The sequence below is a fragment of the Odontomachus brunneus genome, unplaced genomic scaffold (genome assembly GCF_010583005.1).
Source record: "Odontomachus brunneus isolate Ranch 3 - 2012 unplaced genomic scaffold, Obru_v1 Obru_scaffold_126, whole genome shotgun sequence".
NCBI lineage: Eukaryota > Metazoa > Arthropoda > Insecta > Hymenoptera > Formicidae > Odontomachus > Odontomachus brunneus.
In genome coordinates, this window is record NW_022639576.1 from 323,846 (window position 1) to 336,115 (window position 12,270).

General features: G+C 37.3%; 2 protein-coding genes across 3 annotated transcripts in view; both read right to left on the reverse strand.

Annotated features, from left to right (window-relative positions):
• The window catches only part of LOC116849807 (hexosaminidase D-like), a 5,974-nt gene extending 4,307 nt beyond the window's left edge, over positions 1-1,667 (reverse strand). For both annotated transcript variants that reach the window (XM_032827359.1, XM_032827360.1), the window contains exons 1-5: positions 1,597-1,667; positions 1,456-1,510; positions 755-970; positions 267-615; positions 121-195 (exon numbers count right to left, since the gene is read on the reverse strand). In XM_032827359.1, the coding sequence (XP_032683250.1) occupies positions 121-195; positions 267-615; positions 755-970; positions 1,456-1,510; positions 1,597-1,625 (724 nt within the window). In that variant the 5' untranslated portion in view covers positions 1,626-1,667. The remainder of the gene's footprint in view (positions 1-120; positions 196-266; positions 616-754; positions 971-1,455; positions 1,511-1,596) is intronic.
• A 462-nt stretch (positions 1,668-2,129) lies between these two features.
• LOC116849806 (ubiquitin carboxyl-terminal hydrolase 22) lies at positions 2,130-7,553 on the reverse strand. The gene is made up of 7 exons (XM_032827358.1): positions 6,789-7,553; positions 5,963-6,095; positions 5,580-5,795; positions 4,989-5,403; positions 4,387-4,803; positions 4,055-4,204; positions 2,130-3,955 (listed from the first exon to the last, which is right to left on the reverse strand). The coding sequence occupies exons 1-7, from the start codon at positions 6,906-6,908 to the stop codon at positions 3,898-3,900; spliced, it is 1,509 nt and encodes a 502-aa protein (XP_032683249.1). The 5' UTR covers positions 6,909-7,553; the 3' UTR covers positions 2,130-3,897.
• Positions 7,554-12,270: the final 4,717 nt, after the last annotated feature.

The following is a 12,270-nucleotide window of genomic DNA, read 5'->3' on the forward strand; positions in this document are numbered from 1 at the left end:
ATATATATATATATATATATATATATATATATATATATATATATATATATACACATAATTTATATTAGCTTTGTATATTTTTCTTAAGCCTAGTAACTTATAAATCTTTTAAAATAATACCATGGGGCAATGCAAAATTGTCTCTGGGATTATAATGCCACACCATAGGCTCCACATATTTGCCAATGTAATGTTCTACAAGAAAAAAGATTGGTTGTATGTAGACACTTGTGCAATCAAACGGTGCGAACAAGTTATCGAGATACCGTTCAAAACCTGTAAGTCTATTGATCTTAACATGTCATCCCAGATGATAATTTTTAAGTATGGATAAATTTCCTGTATATATTGGGCTATTGCCAGAATATGCTCCAGATATAGAGAATATTTGCCATATTTGCTGGCAGCAGCTCGTTTAGTGCAGACTGAGCAAAGACCTAAATGCCATACTTCGTCACAACCTATATGCAGGTATTGTATGTCTGGATGAAAACTAACAATCTGACGTATCAAGGACTTCACAACTGGAAGTGTCCTTGGATTTGATGGACAGATAGAACTTGGGAAAGGTTCTACTTCTCGCAATGATCTCCATTCTTCATGTTTTAAAACAAACTGAAATTTTAATTATCATTTATTAAAAAACACAATTGGTATTTCTTAAGATTTTAAAAATAAAAATATATGACCATTCAGCAAAAATAAAATAAAGCAATATAGAAAATTTAACAATACAGACAAAATATCTTAATACCTCCATGTGACCAAAAGTTTGTACCAATGGAACAACCGCCAAGCCACAATCACCTGCTATCTGTAAGATATGTCTAGCTTCTTGGACTGTGTATCCACTGGCTAAGCTGCTTGGTCCATTGCTTCCTACAGGTGAGAGTTCTCGATTGTAAGGGAATGTATCTTCCCATTCCAACAATAATCCAGTAGCTCCCCATGTTCTTAAGAGAGGAAAAAGCTGTAAATGTTAAATCATATTGTTATATTGGACCCTAAAGTACAATTCGTGAATGTTTTTGATAGTTTTTTTCTAATTTAGAAACTGTCAGTACAATGGCATGGAGGATTTTCAACTTAAATAATAAATTTAAATGTTTCTTGTATGCCAATTGCGAATCAGTATGTACAATTATGGATTTACAAGTATTTAAATTTTAACAGTGATTAATTACGTAGTCTTTATCTGTGTCTGATTCCTTTGAACATAAACAGTCTAACACTATCGGACGGTGCAATCGATATTCAAAGTTCAACTCGAATGACAACTTGTGATAAAAAAAAAGAGAACAAAAATTATCGCGTAGTTTTTATTTTCAAATAACAGCTTGTAGTGCAATAATGCGTCTACGCTTTTTGTGCAAACTATGCACAGAAAATAAACAATGTAAGTACCGAATTACAATAACACGGTAACAATACAAAGCGTTCTTCAATAATATATACCTTTTCAAAGTAACATGTTCGCGGCGGTGCACCCTTGAAATCAAGATGGACTAGCCTAGAAAACATGAAGCAATTAACCATGACATGACATTTCGTTCTTTGAAAGATACACGAAATTTTATATCTATCAATCGGCTTTACCTGTGCGAGCCCAATGTTAACGCGTCCATCTTTCTTCCTGCTTCTATTTACTCGCTGAGATGATTGGCTGAATCGAAAACGACAACTTTTGGCGCGAATAATTAGATTTTTTAAACTTCTCGTAAGTGTTGTATCCTGGTTGCACACTTCTTCTACCTTTTATCAATTAAAAAAAAAAGGAAAAAAATTGCAAGGAATATAGTAAATATGGTTAAAAGGTATAGATCTATTAAGCAAATGTTTTACCTTATATTTACTATTGAAACAGAATAAATATAATTTAAATTTGAGTAATCATTATAGTGCCAGAAATATAACTACATAGAAAAACTCAAGTTGAAATTAAAATCAACTACCGTACATTATATATAATATTTGTAAGTAATATATATCGTTTCTATTATATCTTCACTTATATTATAAGTCTACAGTGTCTAGTACTAAATTCAATAATTGTTTCTTATTGACAATTTGTAATTTACTGTCACCACAAAGAAACAGTCTATAATCAAGTAGTAGTACCAGTAAACAAATTTCGGTGAAATATAGTTTTTTATTTCTATATACGTGTATTTCAGCCTTATATAAAACGTTACAACTGCACGTGTAGTAGTATCATCTCTCAACATGTAGTGTTTGTCATATGTCATAACAAAATCCATTCTAAGATCGATATGGATAGATCAACGCGGACAATTCATTGATTATACGATACTCGTTCTTGACGTCCACAACGGACGCTTGACCCAAAAGGATGAACTCTGACGTGCAGTATATTTGTTTTGATGAACACAATATATAAACCAATGAGTACAGAGTAGCACGTACAATTTGTAGATATATCACATACAAAAAATTATTTTATTTCCATATGTATAATGCATAAGAAAGGTTCACATGATTTCTCAACTGACATAATTCAATGCGCGTACAATGACAAATCAAGAATGTTAAAATAAAAGGATAAAACACGCAATTGACATAAAATGAAGATATACCAGCTTACATTTCCTTAAAAGTTCCATAAAAATCTAGAAATCGTCAACGATAATTCCTTTGTTGTCCTCTGTACTCGTTAGTGGAAACCCGTTTCGTTAATCGGATACTGTGCTAACGAAAATGTACATCCCGAGATTTAAATTGAATGTTGCGCTTCCGAGTATTTGGCACTATGGTTGCGTCGCATATTTCATGAGTGACAATTCAAGATACAAAAAGATAAATATATATATATATATATATAAAATATTATAATGTAATATTTTATACATGCATATATATATATATATATATATATATATATATATATATATATATGTATATAAAAAAAAAATTAGAGAAAACTAAGAGTGGAACGGGCAACCAGAGCGACAGTTTTGTCGAACAGCGATTTTTATTATACAAAGTCCAGCGAAAGAGTTCGCCTCGAGTCACACAATGTTCTCATCTTCACTATAATACGTTATTTCGTCTGTACAAAATCGAGTCGCCTAGGGATGGCCATCGTAATTAATAAAACGTATCATTGTACAAGATACACAACAAATTCGCGCAAGAAAGTATCAAGTTATGAAATATTGGATTTTTAGCGAAAATTTAATCTTTGTATAATATCAAGGAAAAATGCATGATATTTCAATTATTGTGTTGATCATGAAAATGACTTGATTTAAAAATATGGATTTAAACGCTTATTGGTTATACATATATAAATGTATGCATATATACACACACACACACACACATATATATATATATATATGTGTGTGTGTGTGTGTACATATATATGTGTATATATATTTATATAATACTAAAATGTTCGATAATGCTTGATAAATGATTCGATATTATGCGTTTGCTGGAACATTTCAGAGATCGGCAACATCAATATTCTGCTGGCGTGTGCAGGAACTAAATAGGAGACTCTCCTATGGTCCATCCCTGGCGTATCGTGTATACAAGTGTCAGGGCAGGAGTATAACAACAGTCAGCGATATACAAAAATTGCAATCGGTCGATTTAAAAAAATTGAGCTAATCTTAACACCTACGCTTACGTTACGTTTATGACATACAAAGATGTCGATCGGGCAGTCAGTCGGCTTACCCCATCGAACACAAAAGGCGCCGGCGGAAACCAAAAAGCGACGGCGACAATAATTCATTTCCGGCAAACGTAAAGCGTCACCGACGTCTAACAGCATCGATTATTAATTCTTTGTTAAATAAATTAATTACATGACTTAATCTTTCTTTTTTGCACACACACACACTTTCTCTCTCCCTCTCTTTTTTTCCTCTCTCACGCCTTACTGTTCCGGCCATATTCTAAGATTTGCTTATGATAAAACAGAAGGTATCTGAAAGGAAAAAGGAAGATTAGTCAAGATGTATTTTTTTCCTCTTTTTTTTATCGAGGCAAATTTTTAACATATTTATATCGATTTCGAGTATTTTACCCTTCGCTAGTCAAAACATCCTTCAATCTAGCTCGCGTAATCAAGTGATCGTCGCATTTGAACCATTGATCTCTCTGTTGCCTGATGAAGGCGGTGTAATGTCCAGTCTCTAAGGAACCCTCATGATTTATCACGGCAAAAAGAGAGTACCTAGTTTAGCGATTAAATTAATTTAATATTTTCTTAAGGTAATCTAATACTTCGTTATTTGTACAAGTTATGAAGGAGAGAGATTACGATCACTTTGTATATTATTAAAACAACTCCTAATTATTTTACGCTATATTTTGTACACTTAAAAATTGCTCACACTTTATATAATTATCACCTACCTGTTATCGCTGAATGTCATATCTTCTCCATTCTTCGACAAGCCATCTATTGTGGCGCTGTTGTTATTGCCATTGCGCTTATGCGACATAAACGGCGTCATATCTAATTGTTCCGGGAACGAGATAAAAGTGGAGATTTTTTTATCTTGTATGCTGGAATGCTCGAAACGTTTCAGATGGAAGCTCGCCACAATCGGCAATTGTTTCATCGTCAGCTGTTTCGTGCTCTCCTGGTAGGTCTGGCAATTGCTACACTTGATCTTCGCTGTGGAACCCAGATGTTCAGCTCTGGTGAATCTCTCCAGACAATCTAACAGAGAGGTGGGAGGACCGGATGTATCAGAACCAGAAGCACCGGCTGCCGGACCCAGATCCAAAGATATATCCCAAAACGGATCTATCGTAGTGGACACTCCACTAAAATCATTAAATAGAAAATACGAATAAAGAGAGATTCTGCTCACAGTTTCGTAAAATCTAAAATCATGTTTAACACAATAAATATTCCTATTATTGATTTCGATGATTCCAAGAGCGTAGCTTTTACTAAAACTTGGTTATATCGGTCATAGTTCTTCACAGAAAATGGAAAACCGACGTACTTGCAAGCCTGGCAAACAACGTCACTTTGAAGGCCTCCTGTAAATATCTGATCAATGATGCAGTTACAATGATGAGGATTATCCTTGACCAGTATTGGAGCGGCTTCACAATGTCTGTGAAGGACATCCAGCGTCGCGATAAAGAATTCGTGAGCGTCCTGTTGCTCATAGCCAGCCAAGTGCCTGGCGTGCGTCCAGATTAAATGAAGGAGCTTATGAAGTGTCAGCGGCGCTTTACTGCCGGAATAGAACTCCTGGAACAGATGGGATACCTCGCAGACCAGGCAGCGAGTCGGTTGCGGGCAGTGGTGACGGTCAGCAAGAAAGTAGTCCCGTAGCAACGGAGTGTGAATCAACGCCTGTACGATGCAGTTCATAAAACAAGTGCTGCCAAGATTGATCAATCCTCTTAAACCTGTAACATGAAAGCGATTACAATATTGTAAGAATAATGATTGAAACATTACTATAATGTCGTCGGATTACATATCTCACACATGGAAATAATATCATTATTAAAAACTAATAAAACTTCTAAATTAAATAGCCACATTTGGTAACTAATTGAGAGCCCAGGAACACCTTTTTTACCTATAGTAGAGTTTTCTGCGACACGTCTTCGACGCGGATGCTTCCTCAACAACTCGGTCTCTATCTGCGTTGGCTCCCATGCTCGGTAAAATTCTCCAAAGCTCAGGGATTTTGCTGAAGCACTCCATTGCGACTTTGCCACTGCCAGCAACTCTCTGTCGTATACGTAGTCGCCACATTGGAAGCACAAAATATTCCCGTAACACAAATCAACAGCTGAAATGTCATAAACAACTAAATAGAAACATATCAAACAAGATTAATCAATTGCATAGAAGAATAAAATATACTTATTATTTGCACTTATTGTTGATGACTTACAATATTTATTTTTAATCAAATCTCAATTCTGGTAAAACATGAAAAAGTAAAGAACTCATTACCTAGGAAATGTTTCTTCGTTTTCGCATGCTCTTGTATATGACCCTTTACATAGCAGCCAAAAAATATACAATGAAGACAAGAATGTAGGCGGTCTTTATAAGTATTACATGTATGACATAAACAGCTCACAGCCTAAAAAGTAAAATCATCATTGTTGTTATATTTATAGTTACAAAACAATTAGTATTCGATATTTCAATATTCCGCGAATGTACTCAATAAAAAATATAAAAAATTAATTGCGTTCGGTATAAGTTAACATTACATTAAAGCTTGCACTTGCCAACGATTTAAAAGTACCGCCGAACGCTCCTCCTTTGCTAGGTTATGTTCATTCATTTCCACAAAGATCATTCGACAAATACATCAAAAGTTCGCAAGTGTTAGAAAGCGTTAAACGAAGAATTCCACATAGTTTAAAGTTACTTCTCTCTCTAGACGCGATCAAAAGGAAAATAATTGCGTATCCTGACACACGCGACTACGTGTACTAGATGGCCCCACTGTATCAACTCGGTAGACATTTTTAAACGTCCCGCCAGCAGTTCGCTGCGAGCCAACGCTCGCATCCTCTTCTAGGAAATTCACGAACCTCGCACGTCAATCGTTCAGGATGGTTCAAGGAGGTGTTAAAGAGACCAATAGGAGGCGGAACACGACGGAGACAGACGAAGAGAGAAAGGGCTCGAGAAAAATGAATAGGCGAGAGAGACGCGACGGGGAACGAGAGAGGAAGGCCTCGAGAAGACGGCGTGACAGCGCGACGAGCGATGAGAGAACCTTGACCGCGAATTGCATACGAGAGAAAAGGATGGGCGAACGTACCTTCCTGACGCGTGCCTCGGTCGATGTGCTGGTCACGAAGTACGCGTGTATCACTTTGTAGGGCTGGATACCCTTGGCCGCTTTGAAATTATTCAAATGTATGCAACCATGGTCGCTCATCTCAGGCTGGCAGGAGCGACGCCGATACGACCGCACGTCCTCCTCCTCCTCCTCCGCCGCCGCGACTCCCGACGTTCGATGCCGTCGGCGACCCTCGTCGGAATCTCCCAGTGGCGTGGGCGCGACGTGCACGACGATACTGATGAAAATCTACCGACAGCAGCAACGACGACGACGCGGGGGGCGTAGCTTGCTGCTGGCCTTGGTAGGAGCGCGCGTGTCGTTGACATGGAAAAGCGAGTAGGCTTTGGGAAATAAAAGAGCGCAAGCGAGGACGGGCTTCCTCCTTCCGGTCGTGTGCGAGAACGTGATCGGTCGGGTTGTCGGAGCTTGGTACTCGAGCCCCGCTGTCAAGCGCAGCGAGAGAGCGAGCGAGCGAGCGAATGAACGAGAGGGACAAAGAGAGAAAGAAAGATATTCAGGGAAGTATGATAAATATGATAATTTTGTAACAGTGGCAATAGCAAGTGTACGGGACCGAGCGAGGAACGGCGTAACCGTCACGCGTAGGGCGACACACACTGTACATACGCTCCTCTCGCTCTCGTGCAAGGCCTACCACGTTCCCAACTTCGCTTCGGCCCAATTGCGGACACCAGCCGGTCACTGCCGACGCCTCGTGTCGCCGGCGAAAGGAGGCGTTTTCGCGACGCTAGAGACCCGCTGGTCGGAATCTGCGAACTTTGGTGTCCGCACTGATTGGTCCACTCTTGTGACCAATCGATGAATCACGTATCAAATCCTAGACTAATCTGTGAGATCAAATGATTTTCAGGGAGAATCGTAAGTATCTACACAATATACTAGGCTTCCAGCTCACATATCGGGCGCGATCCGTTAGACGCTACAAATGCTTTGAAGCGAAGTATAGCCAATCATGGCTTCGTTTTAAACGCATCAAAGCGTCTGCAGCGTCTAATGGATTGCATCATGATGGTTGCATAGCTATTGGCGAATTCGATTGAAAGCACTAGTTCGCATTAGCACACACTAATGGCTCCTGCACACAGGATGCGGTAATGCTTGCCGCGCGGCGGAAGTCCGCGCGACAACCAATCAATATGTTGTTTTTCCGTAAGAGCTAGAAGGTTATTACGGAAAGCAGCATATTGATTGGCTGTCGCGCCAACTTCCGCCGCGCGGCAAGCATTATCGCATCCTATATGCAGGAGCCATAAGTCGATTCATAGTTTGTTCTTATATTTTATCTGTATCTATGGAATTTTATCTTATATTTAAAATTTATATCCATTTTCGAATGCAAATAATTGCACGGTTACCCTCCATCTACATTAGGTGATTTAAGTCTTAAGCTTCAAAAACTAAGGGCCCTTGCAGAATGCCAGGCAACAGGCAATAAGAACAGAGAATAGAAATTCTGATTGGTCAATTATTTCTATTCCTTGTTCCTATTGGCTATTGCCTGTTCCTATTGCCTGTTGCCTGGCATTCTGCAAGGGCCCTAACTAATAACAGTCGATTATTCTCTTCAAATTTGACTGTGATTGGTTAGTTTTTAAAGCTTAAGACTTAAATCACCTAATATAGATGGGGGATTACGGAGCATCAGAGATGAATTTAATGCCCGTATTCATAGTCAGGCCTTATATTTAAGAATTTCTTAAGTTCATCTTCAGATGCTCTGTAGTCAATAAAATGATTTGTAGAGCACCTGAAGATGAACTTAAGGAAGCCTTAAGGCTCGTCTACAATAGCTGTAAGAATATGGCTGTAAGGTTGTAACGTGAGCTGTTAGCGAATGAAAATAATTCATTTTGCGTCTTACAGCCTTATAGCCATATTTTTACAGAAATTATAGACGAGCCTTTAAATATAAGGCCTGTCTATGAATACGGGCATAAGACAATTTTAAAAATAATAACAAACTATGAAGTGGTCTTTATGTATACTAGTGCGCACTAGTGTTTCAAACAAATTCGCCATATCATTCCTGGTTAGGCGACAGTTTCCCGAAAAGTGGAGGGGATAATGTTGGTACCAAGAAAAATTTCTACACGATATAATTTAAAGATTCTGTTTTTTGTAACTGCACTGCTGAACTGGTTCAATAAATTGAAGTGAGGCAAGTATATGTTTTTTCATTCTAACCTTTTGCATTAGTTGAGCAGTGCAGTTACAAAGAACAGGTCCCTTAAGGGACGTCTACATTGGAAGTAAGCAGTAAGAAGTAGGAAGTAAGAATAAGAAATTGACCAACCACAGTCGAATGTGAGAAGAATAATCAACTATGATTGGTCAATTTCTTATTCTTACTTCCTACTTCTTACTGCTTACTTCCAATGTAGACGTCCCTTTACGGTCACGATTATAATTTTTCTACATGCAAAGGCCCTAAGTTTTACTGCGCAGCTATTTTATGGTATGATTAAACCTGCACAGTAAAACTTACGTATACGCAACTATTTCAAGAATAAGGGCTCAGATCCTTAAATTATATTGTGTAGAGATTTTCCTTGGTACTAATATTATTCTCTCCACTTTTCGGGAAACTGTCGCTTAATCTCATTCCCTAATGTTACTATGGCCAGTATTCATGGTCGAATCTTATTTCAAGACCGTGGGTGCTTCCGAAATACCTAGAGTTGGGTTGAGTTGAGTTAGTTCCACTATAGTATATGTAACGGATACTATAGTGGAACTAACTCAACTTGACCCAAACCTGGATATTTCGGAAGTACCCCGTCTTAAGTAATGTCTTAAGATGCGAATCCGGTGATTGGTTCATGACATCTTAAGACAGTACCTAGTAAACATGCATGTCTAAAAGATGTCGAAAAGATATCTAAAAGATATCTTATGCAACATTTTGTTGCATAAGACGTCTTTTAGATATCTTTTCGACATCTTTTAGACATGCATGTTTACTGGATACTTAAGATGGTCTTAAATATAAGATCGGACTATGAATACCGGCCTATGACATATGGCCGCCGGAGACTTGACGTTCAAAGATTTCCAAAATGTCTTTTTTTGTTTGAACCACGTCTTCCTTGTACTTCATTTTTTTTCTATCACATAACAAGGTAATTATATAAACATTCCAAAATGAATTTATATATAAAATAGTTTATTGATTCAACATCCAATATTCAACATAAATTATCATTAATAAGCTGTTGCTTGTGTAATGCGTATCACGCTGTTTACATGAACGACTATTTTAAATAATGCTGTTTAATAACTTTCGCGTGTTTATGCATTTTATATGTGTGACGCATGCTTATAAATTCACAAACAATCGGGGCCGTATTCTTGACCCGTATTCGTACGCTGAGTGCATTCTTATTCCAAGTCCTATTCTTCTATACGAGCGTCCCGTATAATGTTGCTTTAGTTTGGGAATCATAAAGGTGTATTTAACGTTCGAGTACGACTCCTGTTTCCTTTTTATTTAAGGACCAAACGCGACGCTATAATTCTGCTTACAACGGAGAGTAACAACAATTTCGCTTGTTATATATTTATCATCATCTCATCTTGTAGATATTATCTCATTTCCCAGGTAGAATAGATAGCCAAAATAATATCAATCTGATGTTATTATAACCAAATATTGATCAAATTTACGTAATTTTTTGGTGAAAATGACGTAAGATTGACATGATTTTGACTAGTTCTACCTGAATTTAAAATGTAACGCGTGTGCGCGCACGGTGTTTGAATACAAGGAATATTTCTGGAATTATATAGATTTTGCATTGTGCAGATATATTACACATTAGAATAAAAAAAAAAGAAAAACGTTAAAATATAACCCGTATTATTGACTACACACGAGTGAGTGTGAGTGGATGCATTCTCGTATATTCCACGATGACGAGAGCACATTTCCGCCTCTATTTACGCAGTCACGTAACGTGAACGAAAGGCCGCAAAGAGTTAATTTCGAGCAAATGGACTGACGATGCCAAGGTGAGACAACTATTAGTATTCTCGTATGACGATGATACATCGAGAATGTATCACCGAACGTAAGCTGTGAGCAAGTAGGTTATGCAATTTTACCGCTTGAGTCACACCGAGTCTTTTGACATGTACAACATTGTCAAGTGAGGATTGATCGTATTATTATATGTAAAATCGCTGCATCACTATCACCTATTATTTGCTAATGTGATGGAAGCGAAAGCGACAGTGATAGTATATGGACACCAAGAGAGAGAGAGGGGGGAGGGAGAGAGATAGAGAAGAGAGAGTATTTATATTAGAGCCCACATATTCTCAATCCTCTTTTATTTATAAAAGTGCCTCTAAAAAAAGCTTAGAAGCCACCTGATTGGCTGAGAAACTATATTCAAAGCACTTTTATCGATAAAAGAGGGTTCAGAATATAGACTTAGATGTATAAATAAGTTCGATGCCTTTACATTCAATTAATTATAATTCTGTTTTAATATTTAATGTTTGTGATTCTGTTTAATTTTTTTCGCTGTTTTGGGGTTTTAAAGTGTTGACCTTAATTTTCACAAAGTGAGACGCTGTAATGTCCTTGCTGTCACGGTAATGTCCTGCTATCATGATTCAAACAAAAGAACTTTGTTCATGAAATTGTAACTGGATTTGAAAAGTGGATATTGTACAACAATCCAAAAAGACGTAAGTCTTTTGGCTTCATCCGGGTGAGCCATCAACAAGTACTATTATACCGAATATTTACTGTTATACCGAATGTTCAATTAAAAAAATATTGTTACATATTTGGTGGGTTTTCAAAGATGTTCTTTATTATGAGTTGCTCAAACCCGGTGAAACTGTTACTTTTGAGCGTTATCAGCAATAGATGATTAATCTTAGTGACACAATTAAGCAAAAAAGATTATTTATTGGTAGTGGAATTAAACAAGTAATTTTTTATGTATACTCTCTCTCTCTTTCTGCATAACAACACGCGGCCACATACAGCGAAAGCAACCCTGGAAATCAATTCTTGTCTGAAATTCTCCTTTCATGCGGCTGTTCTTCAGACCTTGCCCCTCAGACTATCACTTACTCCGATCGCTACAGCATCACGTGATCGATTCTTACTTCCAATCTCCCGAGAAGGTCGAAAAAAGCATCATTGGATCAAAACCATATTTTACCGAAACAGGATTCACCAGCTACCTGAAAGAGCAGCTGAAATATGTGGAAAATGATAGGAACTATTTCAGAAATTAACGTTTTTTTGTAAATAAACATCAAAATCATGTTAACACGTTGACCATCACGTCAGCCATGGGTGACAGCTATATTTCCTTAACATACTTAATTTACTTTGGGCAATCAACATGTTAAAAAGGCACCGAACCTTATATATATATATATATATATATATATATATATATATATATATATATATATA